Source organism: Podarcis bocagei, assembly GCF_964188305.1.
Source record: "Podarcis bocagei genome assembly, chromosome: 2".
NCBI lineage: Eukaryota > Metazoa > Chordata > Lepidosauria > Squamata > Lacertidae > Podarcis > Podarcis bocagei.
Window position 1 is genome coordinate 96,691,080 of NC_138126.1, and position 21,359 is coordinate 96,712,438.

At 44.7% G+C, this 21,359-nt stretch overlaps 1 protein-coding gene across 2 annotated transcripts in view; it reads left to right on the top strand.

Annotated features, from left to right (window-relative positions):
* The window catches only part of ST6GALNAC1 (ST6 N-acetylgalactosaminide alpha-2,6-sialyltransferase 1), a 23,038-nt gene continuing 1,679 nt past the window's right edge, over positions 1-21,359 (top strand). Inside the window, exons 1-8 of one of the 2 annotated variants that reach the window (XM_081185388.1) lie at positions 1-2,378; positions 10,099-10,918; positions 11,779-11,947; positions 14,861-15,032; positions 17,158-17,296; positions 18,049-18,152; positions 19,222-19,311; positions 20,492-20,591. In XM_081185388.1, coding sequence (XP_081041514.1) covers positions 2,263-2,378; positions 10,099-10,918; positions 11,779-11,947; positions 14,861-15,032; positions 17,158-17,296; positions 18,049-18,152; positions 19,222-19,311; positions 20,492-20,591 — 1,710 coding nt within the window. In that variant the 5' untranslated portion in view covers positions 1-2,262. Of the gene's footprint in view, positions 2,379-5,262; positions 5,538-10,098; positions 10,919-11,778; positions 11,948-14,860; positions 15,033-17,157; positions 17,297-18,048; positions 18,153-19,221; positions 19,312-20,491; positions 20,592-21,359 lie in introns of those variants that run through there. The other variant, XM_081185389.1, reaches the window with a different exon arrangement.

A 21,359-nucleotide genomic window follows, 5' to 3' on the forward strand; every position in this document is an offset into this window, starting at 1 on the left:
ATTAAATCTTTTAAAACATAATCATACTATCTGAAGTAAAACAAAGACAAAAATGAATAAAAACACTGGTCACACATAAATAACAATTGGGGGAAATGGCTGCCTTGAAAATGATAGTATTGTCAAAAATACTATTGTATTTTTTAAATTTACCATTAGGTCACCCGAAATTTTTGATAATTGGATATTTATAGTTTTTATCTGGCAAAAGAAAAGACCCAGAGTAACTTAGAAGACTCTACATAACAATGAAGGAGAAAGGACTAGCTCTCCCATGAATTAGAAAACACTTTGAAGCAGCTATGTTGGCCTATTTAAAAATCAGATTTTACCCAAAAAGATTTTAAATACTGGACCAAATTAATGTTTTGACAAGTCTAAACAATACACTCTGGCATTGCTCACATTTTGATAAGGCTATAAGCCATGCATATCAGCCATGTTTAACACTTTGTATAATAAATACAAGCAAAAAAATAGCCCCAGGTTTAATCACCTCTTACTGCACTGTTTTATAATGCAAACATGGAGGAGGAAGAATTATTAGGAAATCTGTATTTATGAAAAGCATGGTTTCACAGAACTAAGAAAATAATTTAAGGATGATAATTTATGACATATAATGAAATAATTGTTGAACTGCAAGAACATCCTTAATCCTTTCAATGTCTGCAGCTTAGAACTACTGCTCATACTTTCAACCACAAACTATAGTTTTCTAAAAGGACTTGCTAACTTTAATATCCTGGTGTTGAAAGAATATCCAACACAGATCCTAAGTAAAATCTGTGACACCATCACAAACCTAATGTATTTACCCATCCAAATGAGAAAGAAGAATTAGGTCAGTAAATATGGATAAACTTAGTGTGCCACATAATAGTGTTAGTACAGTGGTACCTCTGGGTGCGAATGGGATCCGTTCTGGAGCCCTGTTCACATCCTGAAGCGAATCCAACCCGTGTCTGCACGTGTTGCGATTCACCACTTCTGCGCATGTGCGTGACGTCATTTTGAGCACCTGTGCATGTGCGAGCGGCAAAACCCAGAAGTAACGCGTTCCATTACTTCCAGTTTGCCGCAGAGCGCAACCCGAAAATGCTCAACCTGAAGCATATTTAACTCGAGGTATGACTGTACAGTGGTACCTTGGGTTACATATGCTTCAGGTTACATACGCTTCAGGTTACAGACTCCGCTAACCCAGAAATAGTACCTCAGGTTAAGAACTTTGCTTCAGGATGAGAACATAAATCATGCAGTGGCGGCGCGGCGGCAGCAGGAGGCCCCATTAGCTAAAGTGGTGCTTCAGGTTAAGAACAGTTTCAGGTTAAGAACGGACCTCCGGAACGAATTAAGTTCTTAACCTGAGGTACCACTGTATAATAAAGATTCTGTGTGAGTGGACTTCTGCATTGATAATTCCCCTTCCTCTCATCTCCACTGCAGCCTCCCCATCCCCAATCTGCTGTAGAGGGTCGCCCTGTCCATCTGGTCCCCCTCTCCCTAAATGAATGAAATTCCTTAATGGAAATGCACATTTCTTTACAAATCCTCCAGAAGTGTTACATCTTAGATCTGATGCAGCCTAAAGCTATGCATGTTGATTAGAGAAGGAAGTCCCACTGAGTTCAGTGGGGCTTACTGACAAGTAACTTCAGTACAGGATTATAGCCTTACTGTAGTTCCCCTTCCTTGTGAACACAGCCACTTCTTTCTACACAGAGACAGAGAAACTAACAGGAAAAGAAGACAGAATGCCTGTGTTGTCTTCAGGTAGCTGTTTCAGGGAGGAAATTTCGGCAGGTGCAGCTTGTTTTGCAGGAATAAGATAAAGCCACACCTGCCTAAATGTCCTCTTTTTAATTTTTTAAAGGGAACAGAGCCCTGTTCCTTTCGCCATCTGCTCACATTTTATCAGTTCAGGTAATATTTACTTGCAGCAAACAAGCCTTTTTCAAGATGATAATCAAAGAGCACTGTTTATGGGGCTAAGGAAATGTGTGAAACCCACCTGTTTGACTTGCGGGTGTTTCTCTGCTTGCAAATTCTGCCCACAAGAGCACTAAGCCAGACATGAGGAAGTAACCCTTCTCTGCCCTTTTGGCAGAAGAATGAGGCTGAGCTGCCCTTGAGCACCTGAATGGAGTGTGTGCCTTGCCTTCAAGGGATATCAGAGGAGCAGATTTGTAGCTTTCGTCAGTCTGCAAAGTACCTGTGGCAAAGAAGGCAGATACTTCCTAGGATGTCTAGTGTGAAACCATGAGATCAATCAGGAGGTGGTGTCCTAGGGGAACCAGGCTGCTTCTCATAGGCTTCTTGTTCCTTGTTCTCTCTTTTGCTGCCTACATTGGCTTTACTGAAAAATATCCATACAGGTAAGAGGAGATCCCTCTCCTTTTCAAATGAACCTCATGTGTTGCTTCTTCTGATAAGCTTAGCTGGTCTTTCCTTATACTGAAATGCATAGTGTATCATACTTACCCATGTAATCTCTCTTATGGACACGTAAAACTATTGCATAATATAAGTTAAGATAATATTTTCTCTGTCAGTGGCTCACTTTTATCTGCAGGGCCATAGCCAGCCATCCTTGCAAAGTCTTGACTGCTATGTTTCCAGGTAGGGCTTCAAATGAATTAAATCAGAAGTGTTGGCTTCATTATAACCAACAGCAACTTTGATACGCCTTTCACATAATCTGTGTCTGTATCTATAAAAGGCTCACCTATCATCACACACAGGTTGAATGAGAACAGCTATTTGTAAACTGAAATACATCAACTCACTTATAATGACTACATTCCTGAAATAATGTCCAAAAGGGGGAGATTTATAGTGAGTTTATGCAGATATAAGAGCTCCACATATAATGGAAAATGAACTACTAATTCGTTGAGTTAAATGACAAGAAGTCCCTCCCGCCCCCCAGATAAGAATTAAGGATATGCAGTGAACATGAGGTATCTAAAAATTTAAAGCAAACTACTTCTGCTGTAACTAATAGTAATTGGGGGTGGGGAAAATAGCTGTGCACCTTAATTTTTTCAAAATAAAAAAATTCCTTCCAGTAGCACCTTAAAGACCAACTAAGTTAGTTCTTGGTATGAGCTTTCGTGTGCATGCACACTTCTTCAGATACACTGAAACAGAAGTTGCCAGATCCTTCTATATAGTGAGAAGGTGGGGAGGGGTATTACTCAGAAGGGTAACTTCTGTTTCAGTGTATCTGAAGAAGTGTGCATGCACACAAAAGCTCATACCAAGAACTAACTTAGTTGGTCTTTAAGGTGCTACTGGAAGGATTTTTTTTAAATTTTTTCAGACGCTCAGGATTAAACTTATGTTGCATACCAATGCTTTAAAAAAACTGGCTGAGAAATACAAAAAAGTGTACATACCGGCTGCAGTAAAGCTCTTTTAGTTCTCACTTGGAAACACCCTTTAGCTCTCCCATAGTTAACCCATTTGTGAAGGGTGGCTGAAGAGAATTTTCTGTCCTATGTGGGAGAAGCCTCCTGCTGCTATGAGCACATGAAGACAAATAATGCTTGCTGCCTGGTGGTGGTTGTAGCCCTCAATGCTGCCAAGAAGTGCATGCTACTATTTGAGGTGTGCAGTTTTTCTGTTCCGTTTCCTAGGGTTCCTCTCCGTTCCCCTTGATTGAAGGGATAGCAAGGAAGCAGCACAATATTCTAGAGCACTGCTGACACTTCTTGCGTCTGTCTATAATGAAAGGACAGAACTAGGGATGTAAGAAGGCAGCAGTTTCCATTCCAATCGATATTCATCGCAGTCAGCACTGTTTCCATTCCACTGCAGCTCAGTTTCTACCAAATACTCCATTAGTGGTTTCACTGTCCTCTTTTTAACATAAATTAGATAGCACTATTTTTATTGTAATTATATATGTATGTTTTTAATCAATATATTTTTATATTGTTTTAATTCTACTTGTTTTTTAATGGTTGCTTTTTCTTCTATGTTTTTAGCTGTTCTTATTTTATTGGTAAGCTGCCTTAAGTCCCTGTCAAGGGAAAAGGCGCGATATAAATAAATATTGAATAGTAATGATAAATTATATATCTATTTACATAACACAGAGCTGGATTCAACTATATGACTTTTAGGAGACATCTGAAGGCAGCTCTTTAGAGGGGAGTGTTCAATGTTTGAGGTTTTATTGTGCTTTGAATATCTTGTTGGGAGCTGCCAAGAATGGCTGGGGCAACCCAGTCAGATGGGCTGCGTATAAATAATAAAATTATTCTTCTTATTATAAGTGCCTTTTTCTTTAAAAAAAATATTTAGAGGTATTCTCACTTTGACTCAAGAAAATCACCATTTTTTTAGTTCAAATCGGGGAAAATAAATACAGAAAATGGACAAAAGTACAAAGATCCACAAAATGTTTAGGGGTATGTGTACCCCTGCGTCCCCCCAGAAAAAAGCACTGGTTATTATTAACTATTAACTAACCTTTTCTGCTAGTGGAAGCCGGCTTAAGGGCTCCTGTCAGCGCAATGGGGCTTCCCCCCTCTCTCCTCCCCCAAGTCTGCTCTGGAAGGTTAGGAGAACCTGAAGGACATTGTGCCGGGAGAGAAAAGGGGAAATCATTCCACCTGGAAAGAGGAAATGCTTGCGCTGTTGAAACAATTGCCTAGGCATCATTTGCAGATCACATTATTTAACAGTTTATTGAAAGAATGAAACTGAATTCTAAAATATGTTTTGACCTGGGTGTGGATTAAACAGCTCGATGACAAGGAGGGGGTAGCCTCTGTTTTTTGCTGCAAGCAAAATAGTATGGGCCGTCTTAGGCCCATAGTGGGGCTCTCCAGCTCTCCAGATGCTTGGGAGTACAAATCCCATCATTTGTGACCATGGGTCATGCTGGCCTTGATTATTGCATTTATTTACACCCTGCCTTTTTCCCTGATGGGACTCATGGTGGCTTACAGATAAAAAATAGAACCACTAAATACATAGGGGGAAACCCATCATTTTTTAAAAAAATGAACACTGATAGATTAAAACTATATACATATATAAAATCTATGAAAAACCGCATAAATAATCACAATAAAATCAGAGCAGCACCATCCCTTTCATTAAAAGCAGCCGGTTCCCCAAAGCCTGTTGGAAGAGGAAAGATGTATTCACCTGCCAGCAGATGGGCAACGAGGGCAAACATGCGCCAACCTTCACCTACCACAGATGCACAGTAACTAATTTAGAAGAAAATCCACAGCTGTTGCCAATAATTGGCAGCCATCTTGTGACTTCTGACAACTCAGAATTGTGAATGCAAACATGACCAAAGGAAACAGCCTTGAAAGGGAGAAGAGCAATAAAACTTTAAAAATGAAGGGAGGAAGGTGTTTAGGCTGGTCAATGTAAATAAGTGATCAAAGTGTTTGGAGGGGCCCACCTCTGTCCCACCCCCTGCTGCCCTCTTGCCTCTTAGTGCCCCCTGGGTAATCCCATTGCCCCCCAGGGGGCAGTACCAGCCACCTTGGGAACCACTGAGCTAAAGGGTAAGTACTGCAATTCTCACATGCTTTTGCTAACAAGTGGCCCCATGTGGGGCATGGGGTTGAAAAACTTCCACTTGCGTGGTTTCATGGGATAGTTGGGTGTGATCAAGTGAGAGGTGATCAACTGATAATTAACTGACTGGCCTGGCAACCCTATTGTTGTTTCAAAACTGTACTTTCAACCTAAAGCTTTAATCATTACCAGATGTCCAGCACAGTTTAAATCAATAAATCATTCTTTGCGGAGAGGGTTCAAGCCTGTCACTTTTGGAGTACAAGCCATTCCTCCTTTTAATTGCATACCTACAATTATTTACAATGGTATCCCGACTTTCAGGCTGCTGGACTTGGCAGCCATCTGGTGCTCGATCTGTTTGCAGAAGGGCTGTGCATACAATTGCATTTACTCAGGCGTGTCCGAGATTTAATTTAGGGTCAGAGTTGTGCATGAGCTTAGACCTTGTGCTGCACATATCAAAAGACAGAGTAACCTTTAAAGTTTATTGAAAAGAGGCGGAAGATAACGCAGAAATGCAAGGCCTCTATATAAATCAAGGGTTGCTCAAGCAGTACATCTGTGGTGGGTAAAGTTACCATGGGGCATGATAATAGTTCTCTCTTCTGTGCTGGTCCTTGTAGTCTAGAAGTTATTAGAACAGTGTGTTCTATAGTTCTAAAGTTCCCTTTAGAAGGGATCCTACTTCCGACTTAGAACTCCAGTCTCCTCCAAAAGTGCGTGTGGAAGGAAGCTTAATGGTCACTTCCCTAGAAAGGGTTATTCAGAGCCAGGTGGCATGTTGCAGCCCCATGAAGAAACCATAACAAGCGCCACCACTTGCCATTTATATACAGTGGTACCTCGGGTTAAGTACTTAATTCGTGCCAGTGGTCCGTTCTTAACCTGAAACTGTTCTTAACCTGAAGCACCACTTTAGCTGAAACTGTTCTTCACCTGAAGCACCACTTTAGCTAATGGGGCCTCCCGCTGCCGCTGCGCCGCCGAAGCACAATTTCTGTTCTTATCCTGAAGCAAAGTTCTTAACCTGAGGTAATACTTCTGGGTTAGCAGAGTCTGTAACCTGAAGCATATGTAACCTGAAGCGTATGTAACCCGAGGTACTACTGTACTCCAAATTGTGCCACCGGGTAGAGAAAGTCATTGGGGTGAAGGGTGTTCGCACTGAATGGAGCCACTGAGAGGCAGGAGCATTCTTCAATTGCTTACATAATTTTTTGGGAAGGAAGGGGGCGTGATTTAACATTAAGAACACTTTATACTCTCAACAAAATGAAATAAATAACAAAAACGAATTCTTGAGCTTCAAGAGGCATACTGTATTGCCAAGAGGGAAGGGACAACTGAAGCGGGGGATCCCGCAGTCAGTCTCAAAACTGTCTTCCTTGTAGCTGTAGGTGGGCAAGGTGACATGGTAGAGGGTGCCTGTTCTCAACATCAGATTCTATCAAACAGTTCTGTTAAATCTCTGCTTCTCTTTCTCCCAACCTTCTCAAACAAAAAGCAAAAACTGCCATGGGTGGCTTTTCCCGAACTGCAACATTGAAGTCTTATGATATCATCAAGGCCTCATTCTTACAGAAATGTCATGGAGATACAGATATGTGACAAATGCCCGTGTGATTGTGGTTCAGTGGGAGTTCAGTAATTCTCAGTGATAGAAAGTTTCCCAAGAATAGCCAGCACCACAGCCCCATTAACCAAAGACCAGCAGTATTTTACTTGTGCTTTCCTGAATGACGTGGGCACATTGTGTGCCCTGCCTCTTTTTCAGAGCCCCAGCAATTGGGAGATGATTGATGCACAGAAGCATTATTTTGTTTGGGGGTGGAATTTTACTTACTTATTTTTTAAACATCCCTCCGGCAATGTGCTATGATGGATTATCTTCTGGCTAGCTGTCGCTCTGCAGATTTGTGCCAGCACAACAAACAGTTCCAACCGCATGTAACCTGTGCGATTGCATGCAGCAAAGGCAGTGGGGACTGTCTTACAAACATTCAGGACTCCAGCAGATAAGTGCTTGCACCCTTTTTTTGGGGGGGGAACTCCTCACCTTGTGCTAATACACGCCTCACACTCCCCAAGAATTGCACATATGTGTGAATACAGCCACACCTGGGTAAATGAATTTATCTTGCCTCCAGCACCAGCAGAGATACTGGTGCAAGGTGAAAGCATCTTTATTGGCTTGGATAAGAGATGCAGTTACCAGTCCATTAGATGATATTCCCAGCTGTTTCAAGACATTAGCACAGAGCTTTTCAAACTCTGTGTTGTGACACGTTAGTGTGTTGGCTGCAGTGCGTAGGTGTGTTGCACAAACACTCCCTACACTCCTCCTGGGGCTGGAAAGGGGCTAGTTTAATCTCTGGTTTGCTAGTAGAATGGAATTACTGTGTTGTGAAATGATGCATGTCCAAAAAGTGTGTCACCAACATGGAAAGTTTGGAAAGCGCTGCATTAGCAGGACACAAAGAGCCGAGAGCAGTGATATTACTACTTTGCAGCAAGTCCTTTCCCGTACTCTTTCTTAATGCATTAAACAAGTTGTGCTGCAGCCATGTTGCTTTCATACACAGAATATGGGTTGTTGTTTTCTCAGGAAGCCTGGTAAATCACAGCGTATTGTCAAGGTTGCATTCCTGCCATGGGTTGTATTCGGAACTGCCTTTGAAAACACTTCAGAAGCTTCCGTTAGGGCAGGATACATTTGCCAAAATGTTGGTGTCTCCCAGCTTGTTCAGATCACTTCTTGTTGCATAGGTTAAAAAGATCTGTGCTGGTCGCCCGGTTGTTTCTGAGCAGAGTCCAAGTGCTGTTACTTACCTAGAACCTTTAAACTAGGCATAAACAACTTTTTCTTCTTCTCAAGGGCTGTATTCCCTTGGGACTGATCAGTTAAGGGCCACACATGCTATGTGTGTGTGTGTTGTGGGGAAAGGTAGACTAATTTCATGGGAGCCAGACTCCCAGCTCCCACCATGCTGCCTAATAATAATAATAATTTATTATTTATACCCCACCCATCTGACTGGGTTTCCCCTGCCGCTCTGGGCAGCTTCCAGCAGAATATTAAAATACAATGATTCTAGATCCTTATTTCAACATCTGGCTGCAATTGTGGATGGAATGAGAGAAAGCAGCTGATAAGAAGAAGAAAATATAAAAATGCAATGTCATTTGAAATGAGAATGTTTAAATGGCTAGATGTGATTCCCAGAGAGGAAAAATGCTCAGTAGAGAAGGGAATGGCTAGAACAATCTACACAAGCCCTAAGAAGCCAGAATTGCTGTGTCACATGGGTCATCCTATTTGGGGAAACTGTGCGGCTGTTCCGCTGTGGCATGGGTTTTTTGTGTGTGGTTATTTTTAAGATTACATTTCTGAGCTCTGAAAAAAGAAAGAAGATGAACACAGACAACATGGGAGGAGCTTGATTTGTTCGCAATGACATGCAGGTGGCTCATTGCTATTCCACACTAAATGCCCAGTTTGGAAGCAGTCTACATGGAAAGAGGGGGAAATACTGTTAAAAGCCAAGGGGAGGGGGGATAAGGAAGAAACAGAACAGGAAGGAAGGGAACCTGATGGCATTGCTCAGTCCCTGCTCCTGCCAACCTAGCAGTTCGAAAGCACGTCAAAGTGCAAGTAGATAAATAGGTACCGCTCCGGCGGGAAGGTAAACGGTGTTTCGGTGTGCTGCTCTGGTTCACCAGAAGCGGCTTAGTCATGCTGGCTACATGACCCAGAAGCTGTACACCGGCTCCCTCGGCCAATAAAACGAGATAAGCGCCGCAACCCCAGAGTTGGTCATGACTGGACCTAATGGTCAGGGGTCCCTTTACCTTTACCTTACACAAAATGTTAGTCACAATCCATCTGTATCCTATAGTTTCTTGAGAAACACTCCAGTTGGATGTGTTTTCCCTCAAAGCAGTTTTTGTCTGATTTGAAAATGCAAATCTGAGGTGTGTACAGTCTTGGCGCATGCACATGCACTGATGACAGCACATTCGCAAGCGAAAGTTTCTTTGAACAAGAGTTTGGCAGAGGGCTCTACAGGGTGGGGAAACAAATTTGGTATTGCATATTTGGAGAAAACATCCCTGTGTAGAACAATGTATAAATGTGATTTGAAATGATCTCACTGTGGTTTATGCCGCCAATGTGTACATAGCCCAAGTGTATTTATACACTTGGCTTTTTTGTCTGAATGTGTTAAAACCCAGCCTCAGGGAAGGCTTACTTGTTATTTGTTTAAATCCATAGAATCTTCCTGTCACCTTTCTACAAATCCAAATATCGGCAGTCCGCTCCTTGGCATCACAGGTGCCTTGAGGGAGAATTAATTATAATGGCTTATTAAAGGTTGTAAACAAGGGGTAGAGAGTTCAAATGTCGCTGGGGTCTCCATAACACGGCTTCCATGATATTGCCAAGTGTAAGCAACTGTCTAGTACACTTCATACAAGTGGAACACAGTGTATAATTTGTATAGTTATCTATTGCAGTAACTATCTCTTTTTTAAACTACCTTTCAGCCAGTTTCCTTACTTCCGCCGTGCTGGAAGCATGCCACAAATGGACACCCGGCCCGCTACCCCAGAAGTGATGACTGCCAACAGGGAGACACCAAGGCCTCTCAGTATAATACTTGGCCCAAGTAGCTCCCCATTGGAGCAAGATGCTGTTAAGAGATTGGCAAATGGTGGCAACACCGTGGACATCCGAGAGAAGCATGTGGAGGCCACCAGCCTATCAGATTCGACTGAGAAGCAAGCCAAGGAGAGAGGTGTGATAGCAGCCAATCCAAAGCAAGTTGTGGAGAAACTAAGGCCCACAGCCAATGAGAATCAAGCTAAACACAAGACTGTGACAACTGCAGCTGGTCAAAACCGTGCTGGAGGTCTGAATGCAACCCCCACGGTGTATAAGAAAAAAAGTGAGAAGCATGTGACATCAACATCCAGTCCAAAGGAAGAGAAAAATAAGTCAGAACACAAAGGAAATGAACGAGCTGAGGCTAAATATGAAGCGCCAGCATCCAATCGAAAGCTGGATGAGGAAAGAGGTGCAAAAACAGCATCCAATCAAAATGCCACACCACGACCCACTGCAAGCCACACCAAGGGGAAAGTTTCCAGAGAAATGGACGTAGCTAAAAAGAACCAGAGTTTAGTTGATTCTCTTTCTGTTGTTGCAGATCGCAACATCTCTATCCCTAGGCCAGGGGCTCAACAAGTCACACATCCAGTACCTGCACCGACCCCCAAGAAAAGGCTTAAAGCATCTGACTTCAAATCTGAGCCCCATTGGGACTTTGATGACCAGTATCTCCTGGACAATTCAACACCAGCATCAGTGAGTTGATATAGCGTGACCTGGCCCTAAATGTCCTACAGATACCTTCATTTCATTGTTACACATGCAGAATGATACAGAAGTATAGACCTGGCCTGGGCCATTTCAGTTCTCTATAGTCTGGGGCGTAATCAAACAAAAGAGTAGAAGCTGACTCTGCTAGGTGACATTGTCACCTGTTCTCTTCCCACTCTTCTAATCTTGGCTGTAAACTTTTTTGGCATGAGGTTTCCTCCTAGGTTCCTACAGTGTTTTAAACACCTGTTCTTTGTTTGAGTTGATGAATATAAATTAATGCACTTTAGACTGCTTATGGTGGCTTGGATTATTGTTCCTACAAAATAAGGTAAATAAATAAATCCATGGGCACAGAGAATTGGCATGAGAAGGGAACGGAAAGTCAAGGTTCCTTCTCTAGTCTAGTTTTCTATACGAAGGAAGGGTATTTTTTTAGTACAGAGGACCACTTAACATCAGCCTGTATCTGCAATCTCTGACAGGTTTAGCAGCCCAGTGAGATGGTCTAAAACTCATGTTAACTGTATACACACCACTCATTTGCAACATATTTATTTTCCCCCTTGCCCAATAATCCTGGGAGTTGTAGTATAGCCCTCACCGAGCTACAGTTCCCAAGATTCGGGGTGTGGATGTGTGCATGCATTCAATGCATGGTGTGTACACAAAAATCATTCAGATAATAGCAGCTCCCTTTGACTGAGACTGTCCAACAGGATTTTGCTAACGTAACTAACAGGATGTGGTTACCGTTATCAGTGTCAGTTAATATGGTTCTCTAAATATAGTCTCTCAAATAAACACCTCCTGACTTCATTCACCCTTTTTTTGTGTATTTTGAGAGCTGCCCTGATTCTCTGCGGGTCAAGGCTGCCAAGTCTGATTGGCTGAAGGATCTCTTCCTGCCCAACCTCACTCTTTTCATGGACAAGACTCACTTCAGTGACAGTGAATGGGAGCGTCTAGACCATTTTGGCCCACCCTATGGCTTCATGGAGCTGAATTACTCATGTGAGTAACTCTTTGAAGGGGATGACAGAAAGAACCAAGGTTCAAGGGTTCTTCTCTCTGGGACAAGTGCTCACAGGTCTTTCATTGAGAAGACCAACCCTCTTTCAAATTCCCCAGATGAGAACCTGCTCCATGTCCCCCTGTCATGTGATCTAGGAACAGTCACCATTTCGAGAATTGTGAGGACTTTTGCAGAAACCCAGGTTTAGGGCAAACCTGTTCACTCAGATTTACTGTAAGGCTTACTGTAAAGAACGCAGCAAAACAACATGGGAGGCAGCAGTTATGGGTTAGCGGTCTCTGCAGCCACAGCAGGCGCTGTGATTCTCCAGTGGTTAAACTTCACCCCTGGACGCACACTCCATTGTCTATCGAGACAGATGTAAAGAAGCAGGGGTTATTTTGCTACAAGGTAGATAGTATCCTCAAATAGAAGCATTTCCCACCTTCAGGACGCTGGTAGCTTGTAAGTTATTTAGATGATGATGATGAACCAAGAGAGGACATTATTGGATTTTTCACTTCAAGTGCCAAAATGCCTTGAGGTAGCCTTAACAGAAATTGATTGACCAAATGCGAAAGGAAGCATGGTTCCTGCGTCTTCGATGTTTGGGTAGAGGAGGGGAAGTGTAAGTGCACCATGCTGGAATTCCCTCTTGTGCCGAGCTCTTAAAGATGCAGGAGACTCGACTTCCGGTTGGCTCGCCCGATTATGGCGGACAGGAGTTCTTTCACGGAAAGGGCACCGGCGCTTTGAAAACGGGAGAGCCGCTAGAGTGCAGCCGCACCCTGAAAAACCCTCAGATCGAGCATTCTGAGGACCTGGAGTTCCTGCGGGTGCCGGGAACAACTCCCCCGCTCCCCGGTAAGCTCTAAAAAGAGCGCCGAGTGCGAGCGGGGTTGGAGACGGTGGCACTGGGCAATCAATTCGCTTCCTTAAAGATGTAGGAGACTCCCCCCCCTGCCATGTCCTCTTTGGGTCTGGCCTCCCTTAGCAGAAGGTGCCTATGCGCTCCAGGTGTGCTTGCGCATTTGGTAAATGAGTGTGGTGAGGAGCATCTTGAGCATCAGTGCAAATGCATCCTTAAAGTAGAAGGCTGTAGAACAGGGTTTCCCAAACTTGGGTCTCCAGCTGCTGTTAGACTACAACTCCCATAATCCCTAGCGAGCCAGACCAGTGGTCAAGGGTGATGGGAATTGTAGTCAAAAACAGCTGGAAACCCAAGTTTGGAAAGCACTGTTATAAAATGAGACTCCTTCATTGGAAGGGGCTTTTCAGCAGGGCTGGAGGACCTCTGGGCTGCAGAACCAATTACCGTATTTTTCGCCCCATAGGACGCACTGGCCCATAGGACGCATCAAGTTTTTTGGGGGGGAAATAAAGAAAAAAAATTATTTTCCCCCCAGGCGCTTGTGGGGCAGGCAGCGGGGAGAAGCGCTCTTCTCCCCGCCGCCCGCCTTGAGATCAGGTCTGGGGACAGCAGGGAGACATGCTGCGTCTCCCTGCTGTCCCCGGAGTGGTGGGGCAGGCAGCGGGGAGAAGCGCTCTTCGCTCCGCCGCCCGCTTTTAGATCAGGTCCGGGGACAGCAGGGAGACGCGCTGCGTCTCCCAGCTGTCCCCGGAGTGGTGGGGCAGGCAGCGGGGAGAAGCGCTCTTCTCCCCGCCGTTAGCCTCCAAACCACTTCGGGAGACAGCGGGATGGCGGCGTTCCGCCTCCCTCTGTCCCCCGACCTTGTGGGGCTGGTGCTGGGGCTCTCCTGAAGCCTGGAGAGCGAGAGGGGTCGGTGCGCACCAACCCCTCTCGCTCTCCAGGCTTCAGTGAAAGCCTGCATTCGCCCCATAAGACGCACCCACATTTCCCCTTCATTTTTGGAGGGGAAAAAGTGCATCCTATAGGGCGAAAAATACGGTAGGTCTGGCACAGGCCCCAATTTGGCCACCGGGCTGCGTCCTCCCAAAAGTCATGCTCACCTGCTGTCATATGTGATGACAGCATAGAGAGAGCAAACCAGCTGGGATCAGCTGCACTTCTGGATTCCCTGTGGGGGACTCCAGCAGAAAGCAGAGAAGAAAGTGAAGCTTTAAGTTAGCACCCAGCTGCTGACAGACACTGACGTCAAGCCAGGGGAAGTCCTTTGCCAGGCAATCCCAGCTCCAAGTCGGTGCCTGTCAGCTGACAGGCATAGGGGTGTCAGGTGGTTGACAGGTGAGCAGGCACCTGCTGAAATTGCCTCCTGAGGGTGGGAGAACCCAATATATTTACTTAAAAGTATTAAGATTGTCAGGAAGTCTTTCAGGAAGCATTCCAGATAAAGACCAGGGTGAAGAAAGCTTATAATAGGGATCTCCTTTTAGATAAAATTTATGCCAACGTTTACCCAACTGCGGTAAAAAAACGTAGAAAAAGTTTGGTTTGGCACACACTATTACTCAGCTATATTAAATGGAACCAAAAACAGAGATGCTTCAGAAGTTTGAAAGCTATGTGAACCTCCGTTTGTAAACTGAGCCTGCACAGTTTGTGCTATTGCACATTGGGTATATCAAAAAGCTTGCAGGATTTTTTATTGTTTGAAAAGGAGTGTAGTGGGCATTGAAATGGGGGGGGGGAGAGAGAGAGAGCAAGGAATCTAAATGTGCACTAGGCAGGCCCTCCCTGCGTACAGATAGCAACAATTCAGCAACTGCCCCGCTGTCTTCTGCAGGTATGGACTTCTTACAAAGCGATGTCTACAAAAGTGAAAATGGCAGCGTTTCAGAGGCCAAGCCTAAGACAACCTGGCAGACTTTAAAGTGCTCTGATTCTGTTCTGTTCCTGTGCCTTACTTCCATCCTACACCCCAACCAGTTCAGAGATGTGCATGTTTACTGCCTGCCCTTCAAACTAAATAAGGATGCCTTTTGTCTTTCAGTGGTAAAACAAGTCATCACCATGCTTCCCCCTAAACCGTACCACCAAATTCTCTTTGCACGCAACAGCAGCCAGACTTCCAGGTGTATCAGATGTGCGGTGGTAGGGAATGGGGGGATACTGAACAACTCCAAAATGGGCCAGGAGATTGACTCCCATGATTACGTGTTCCGGTAAGAGGAACTGCTTTTTCCTGTGTTCTTCTTCTGCCTATCTATCTATTTAGATGTTTAAAGGTAAAGGGACCCCTGACCATTAGGTCCAGTCGTGGCCGACTCTGGGGTTGTGGCGCTCATCTCGCTTTATTGGCCAAGGGAGCTGGTGTACAGCTTCTGGGTCATGTGGCCAGCATAACTAAGCCGCTTCTGGCGAACCAGAGCAGCGCGCAGAAACGCCATTTACCTTCCCGCCAGAGCGGTACCTATTTATCTACTTGCACTTTGACGTGCTTTTGAACTGCTAGGTTGGCAGGAGCAGGGACCGAGCAACGGGAGCTCACCCCGTCGCAGGGATTCGAACCACCAACCTTCTGATCGGCAAGTCCTAGGCTCTGTGGTTTAACCCACAGCGCCACCCGCGTCCCAATTTAGTTTAGTCCTTCCTAAACAAGCAAACGAAAACAGTCTAAGGTAGTTTAACAGTATTGTTAAAACAGTGACATGTGTGCGCGTATTTATGTGTGCATATGTGTGTTTGTGTATATCAGAAGTCAACGAAAGCATAATCCATGAAAGTGCCAGAAGGATAAAGCCAGAATTAAAACTGGCATCTCCTCTCAGTACTGAAGGATCGAAATTATCTCCCCTCAGCAGTCTGGAGATTGGCAGAAAAGTGCTGTGTAAAGCCAATCTATGACAGAAAGTCAGTCACAAGGAATGAGCTAACGGATGTCTGTGTCTGTTTTTAAACCTGCACATGCTCGCAGTTTGGGGCAGACAGGATTGGGGACAGGGAGCTAAAAAAGTTCTGTTTCTCTTGCTTGCTTGAGTAAGCTTCCTCTTTTTTTGCCTGTATGGGTAATCCTGCAGAAATTGTTTACTGGTCACTATAAAAGGAAGCCTCAGAGAACAAGGAGGGGCTCAGCCTTTGGGAGAGATCCCGCTGCAGCCCCTGCGCAGCTGTATAAATTCTGTCCTTCCTCAGAAAGAACCCGTGTCTGTCATTATTGACTGGGAGAAATCCTGCAACAGTCTTTTTGGTCATCTACTAAAAACCAATGCTATAAGCCAAAATGAGTGTGTGTGTGTGGCGAGGTGAACTTCCATCAAGAATTCTTTGAGCGAAAGAATGTCTTTGAAAGTGCTTTCAATGTATAATGTAGGGATAGTTGGGGCATCTAAAGATAGGGAATCTTCTGGTAGTGATGAGAGGGATGCTTCACACAGGAGAAGGTAGTCCTAGGGACAGGGCTGATTCACCAACACTGCTGTTTCTTTTCCAGGTAGTTTGAAAAATATGAAACTGATGGTCCTAAACCAAATATTATGCACACAAAATGACCTTTTCTCTCTATTCGGAGCCAACATCATTGACAACCTTTTTTAAAATTAAAAGTTATGGGGGATTCCCACACCTTATAATAATAATAATTTATTATTTATACCCCGCCCATCTGGCTGGGCTTCCCCAGCCACTCTGGGCGGTTTCCAAAAGAATATTAAAATACTGTGATACATCAAACATTAAAAGCTTCCCTAAATAGGGCTGCCTTCAGATGTCTTCTAAAAGTCTGGAAGTTGTTGTTCTCTTTGACATCTGGTGGGAGGGTATTCCACAGGGAGGGTGCCACTACCGAGAAGGCCCTCTGCCTGGTTCCCTGTAACTTGGCTTCTCGCAGTGAGGGAACCACCAGAAGGCCCTCGGTGCTGGGCCTCAGTGTCCAGGTAGAACGATGGGTGTGGAGACACTCCTTCAGGTATACTGGACCAAGGCCGTTTATATTATACACCTTATATACTGTATAATTTATTGCTTTTGTCTACATATAAATTCCATGCCAGGGTATTTGGAGTCTTCTACAAATGTCAGGATGTTAACAGCTATCCATTATACACCAACCTTGTATATATGTGTAAAGATCATGGTTCCGATTAAGTTTCATTGTTCTGGCTTATAGAAAATTGAAATCACTTAAATATCTTTAACCTTTGGAGCTCCCTTCATCTAGAAACTTGCCCAAGCCACTTATTTTGTATCACATATTGAAAACTACCCACCCCAGCAGCATGTTGTGAAATCCAGTAATGAGAAGCTGCTACAAGGCTAACTTTGCAATGTTATATGGTCACTTTTGGCCAGGGTGAGTGGGGCCGTGGTCAAAGGTTTTGAGGAAGACGTTGGAACAAGAACGTCCTTCTACGGATTCACAGCCTACTCCTTAGTGTCTTCTGTCTCAATTCTGGGAAATCGTGGATTCAAGAAGATCCCCATGGGAAAGGTAACGCAGATTATGGCATATTGGATGTTTTCTCCCATGTGGGACAGCTAGTGGGGTTTTTAGAGAGGGGTCATTTAGATGAGAAAAATGGTGAAGGGGGAAAGGTTTATTCCCCACCCTCCAAGCTCCACATTAAAATCCAAGCACTGGTTCCTCAGTCTGTGACCACTTAGTATCTATTGACATTAGGCTTGACAATAGATGAGCCTTTAACCCTAGTCCCAGCATGTGTTTTATGTTGCAGAACAGCAGACCAGTCACTAAAGTGCCCAGCTCAGTTCTCCACAGAGGTAGCGCTAGCTGCTCCTGCACCCAGAGCGGCCCACATGCTGTGCACCCAGGGGCGGGGCTAGCAATGTCACCTCCCTCAGGAGCAATGTCACCTCCCTCAGGGATGATACCCGGGGTGGGCCGCACCCACTGCACCCCCCTTCCTCCGCCAGTGGAACTTCTTGGGAGAGCCACACAGTACCTAGTTTATGCTGACCCTGAATAATCTGGGTTGCTTCTGGATTTTTAAATCAGCACTCCAAATTTTGCAGAGCATTCCATTTTCTGTCATTTTGCCTCTCTTGTTCCACTGAGGTTGGCCGTGCCTCATTTACATAAATTATTCAGAATGAGGTCTGGATCAGAATTTGGATTTTGTTTGGCCAGCACAGAATGCCTACCCATTCATTAGTTGTGCTCTGGCAGCACTTATGCTCCATCTGCTGCAACCCCTACCAGCGTATGTGTGGCTTGTTTCCTAGGAGATCAAGTACCTTCATTTCCTGGAAGGGCCAAGAGATTACGAATGGCTGAAAGCTCTTCTGCTGAGCACGAGAGTCAGGAAGGGATTTTTGGATGGCTATGGGTAAGAGAAGCAGATTTCCCCCTTTTTTGTTTCTCAGTCCATTTCAGGACAATGTTCCTTAAGAGTTTGGCCATTTTAGTTTGCATTTGCAGAAGACCATGGGCAGAGCCACACCATTCATTTAAAGTACATTCAAATTTCCATGTGGCAGTCAACAAATAAGGTATCACTCCCTTCTGTTTAATACTACAGTTGACTTCTTCAAATATGGATAGTGAAAACAATTCCAGAGTTAAAGCACTGGATTCTCCTGCTATTTTAACAAGTACAATGGAACCTCAGTTATCAAATGTAATCCGTTCCAGAAGACTGTTCAACTTCCGAAACGTTCAACAACCGAGGCGCAATTGCTGGTCGGCAAAATCCATTGAAAAAATGGAGAAACATGCCTTGGAAGCCATGCAATTTCCAAGGCGCGTTCGAAAACGGAAGCATTCTCTTCCGGGTTGTTGGCATTCAAAAGCCGAAATTTTGACTTCCAAAGCGTTTGACAACCGAGGTTCCACTGTAGTTGGTGAATCTTCAACCAGAACTCCTGTGTATGTGGGAATGCCCACCAAAGATTGTAGTATGTGCTCTTGCGGGTACAGCCATGTCAACATAAAGGCTTGATTGAGGACATCATATGTCACATGATCCCTCCAGGAAGACCTGACGGGCTGGAATATTGTCAGCAAAGAGTCCCATGCTACTGTGAATGAGCACAGGGCTTTTCTTTAGCAGCATTTGAACTCAGTGAGAAGAGAGCCTTTGGTCTCCTCATTCAATTTCTGTGGTAAACGCAACATCCTTTCCCCATCCCTTTATGACGCTTTATTTCTCCCCCTTGCCCTTTTAAAAGCCACGTCCTCCTCGCCTCCTTTCCTTTTTTTGGCAGCACTTTTGCTTTGTTTCAAACAGCCGAAATAAAGATCATTTGAAAGTTCATTTCCCATAAGGTTCTTAGGCACACCCTGAAAAATGGTGGCTGCCAACCATATCACCTAACTCACAGGAGAAGTGGCCAAACTAGTTCTTGCTTGAATGGCACATGCTTGGCCTGAAAGGTTTTTTCTGTTTCCCTTCCCAGGCCATACCCTCGGGATAAATTTGGTAGCAATTTCACCCTGGATAACTACTTTGTCATTCATCCCGATTTTCTCAGATACATGAAAAACAGGTATGTGGTATGTAAAGTTAACTTGAATGATAAGGGATGCTCTGGGCTAGGTAAAGGTAAAGGAACCCCTGACCATTAGGTCCAGTCGTGGCCGACTCTGGGGTTGCGGCGCTCATCTCGCTTTACTGGCCGAGGGAGCCGGCGTACAGCTTCTGGGTCATGTGGCCAGCATGACTAAGCCGCTTCTGGTGAACCAGAGCAGCGCATGGAAACGCCATTTATCTACTTGCACTTTGACGTGCTTTCGAACTGCTAGGTTGGCAGGAGCAGGGACCGAGCAATGGGAACTCACCCCATCGCGGGGATTCAAACCCCCGACCTTCTGATCAGCAAGCCCTAGGCTCTGTGACTAGCAGGGTCCAAATAAACAGGCTTGTCAGGTCCAGTAAGGAGATAGGGCTCCTTGTCCTGGCATGATGATGTCATCATTTATGAACAAGAACAGCTGCCACTGCCTTCAATGGCAGTTAGAGAAGCTGTACCCACTGACAGTCGGGGCTTTTTTCAGCCAGAACTCACTGGTACCGAGTCCCGGCACCTCTTGGGGAGGCGTTCATGGTGAGTTCCGGCACCTCTTTTTCTAGAAACATAGCACTGGATTTCTTCTGCACAGTTCTTAAAAACACAGGGCCCTTTGACCGAACGGAAGATGGCAACTTTTACAAAGGAGGAGCATCCATTGTTAGGTTGGCTTTACAGTGGTACCTCAGGTTACATACACTTCAGGTTACAAACGCTTCAGGTTACATACACTTCAGGTTACATACGCTTCAGATTACAGACTCCACTAACCCAGAAATAGTACCTCGGGTTAAGAACTTTGCTTCAGGAAGAGAACAGAAATCGTGCTCCAGCAGCGTGGCGGCAGCAGGAGACTCCATTAGCTAAAGTGGTGCTTCAGGTTAAGAGCAGTTTCAGGTTAAGAACGGACCTCTGGAACGAATTAAGTACTTAACCCAAGGTACCACTGTATTGCTAAATTTTTTAAAATGCCACTTCTTTTACCTGCCTAAGCGGCCATCAGAAATTACAGGATGTGCTCCCACATCAAATAAGGATGTAAGACAAGCCCTCTGTGCCCACAAAGCATCTCCAGCTAGCTTATTTACCTTTGTATCCTGTTGATAAAACTCAAAAAGAAACATTTTTTTTTAAAAAAAAATAATATCTCATACTTCAGGTTTCTAAGATCCAAAAGTCTAGACAAATCCTACTGGCGGATCTATAGACCCACCACAGGTGCCTTCCTCCTTCTAACTGCACTCCATCTGTGTGACCAGGTAAGAACTCAAAGGCGCCTCAAAGGTTGCTTCCAGACAATCTGTCTGTTGAATCTTCCTCCTGATTTGTTTGCACAAAGTTTACAGGGCGGTTAGATCACGCCGGCTATTTGCTGAGCATTTGTTCTGATTTGTTTGCGGGGAGCTTATACAATGTGGCATTCAACAAAGAAGTTTAGTTTGCGGAGTGGGAGAGTGCGTTTGTTGCACAAGAGCTAGAAATTAATTTCGGAACTTGACTGTGGCTGAATCCCACCCTCAAAAATCAGTGGTGGTCTAGAAGTGCCCCGAGGTGATAATCTGAGCTGCAAGGGCTGCAGACACACAGCGGGCAGGATTCAACTAATAATTCCCATCAGCAGAAGCCGTCAACAAGGAATTCTGCTTGCGCTGTGGGGCTTCCTCCCCTTTTCATCTTCCATGCCCCCTCCCAATTGGCTAGGGGTGGTCTGGAGAACCCCAGGGACAACATGTGGGGCACGGGAGCAAGGCAAGTGGGGATTGTTCTCTCTAGCACGCTGATGGAACAATCACATTAGTGTGACATTTAATTCCTCCCCATACCTTGGGGATGTTAGGGATGCTGTCAATGGACAGGGTTGTATCAGCTGAGGGTGGTGAGGCTGAACCCCTTTCTCCCTTACTTCTCCCCAGTCTAAATCCTGCCCTGCCAAAACCTCTCTCACACACACACACTTCAGTGATGAATAACAGCTTTGGATGGAGATTGCTTTAGGTTAAGGAAAGGGCAAGGGAAGAAAAGGTTTG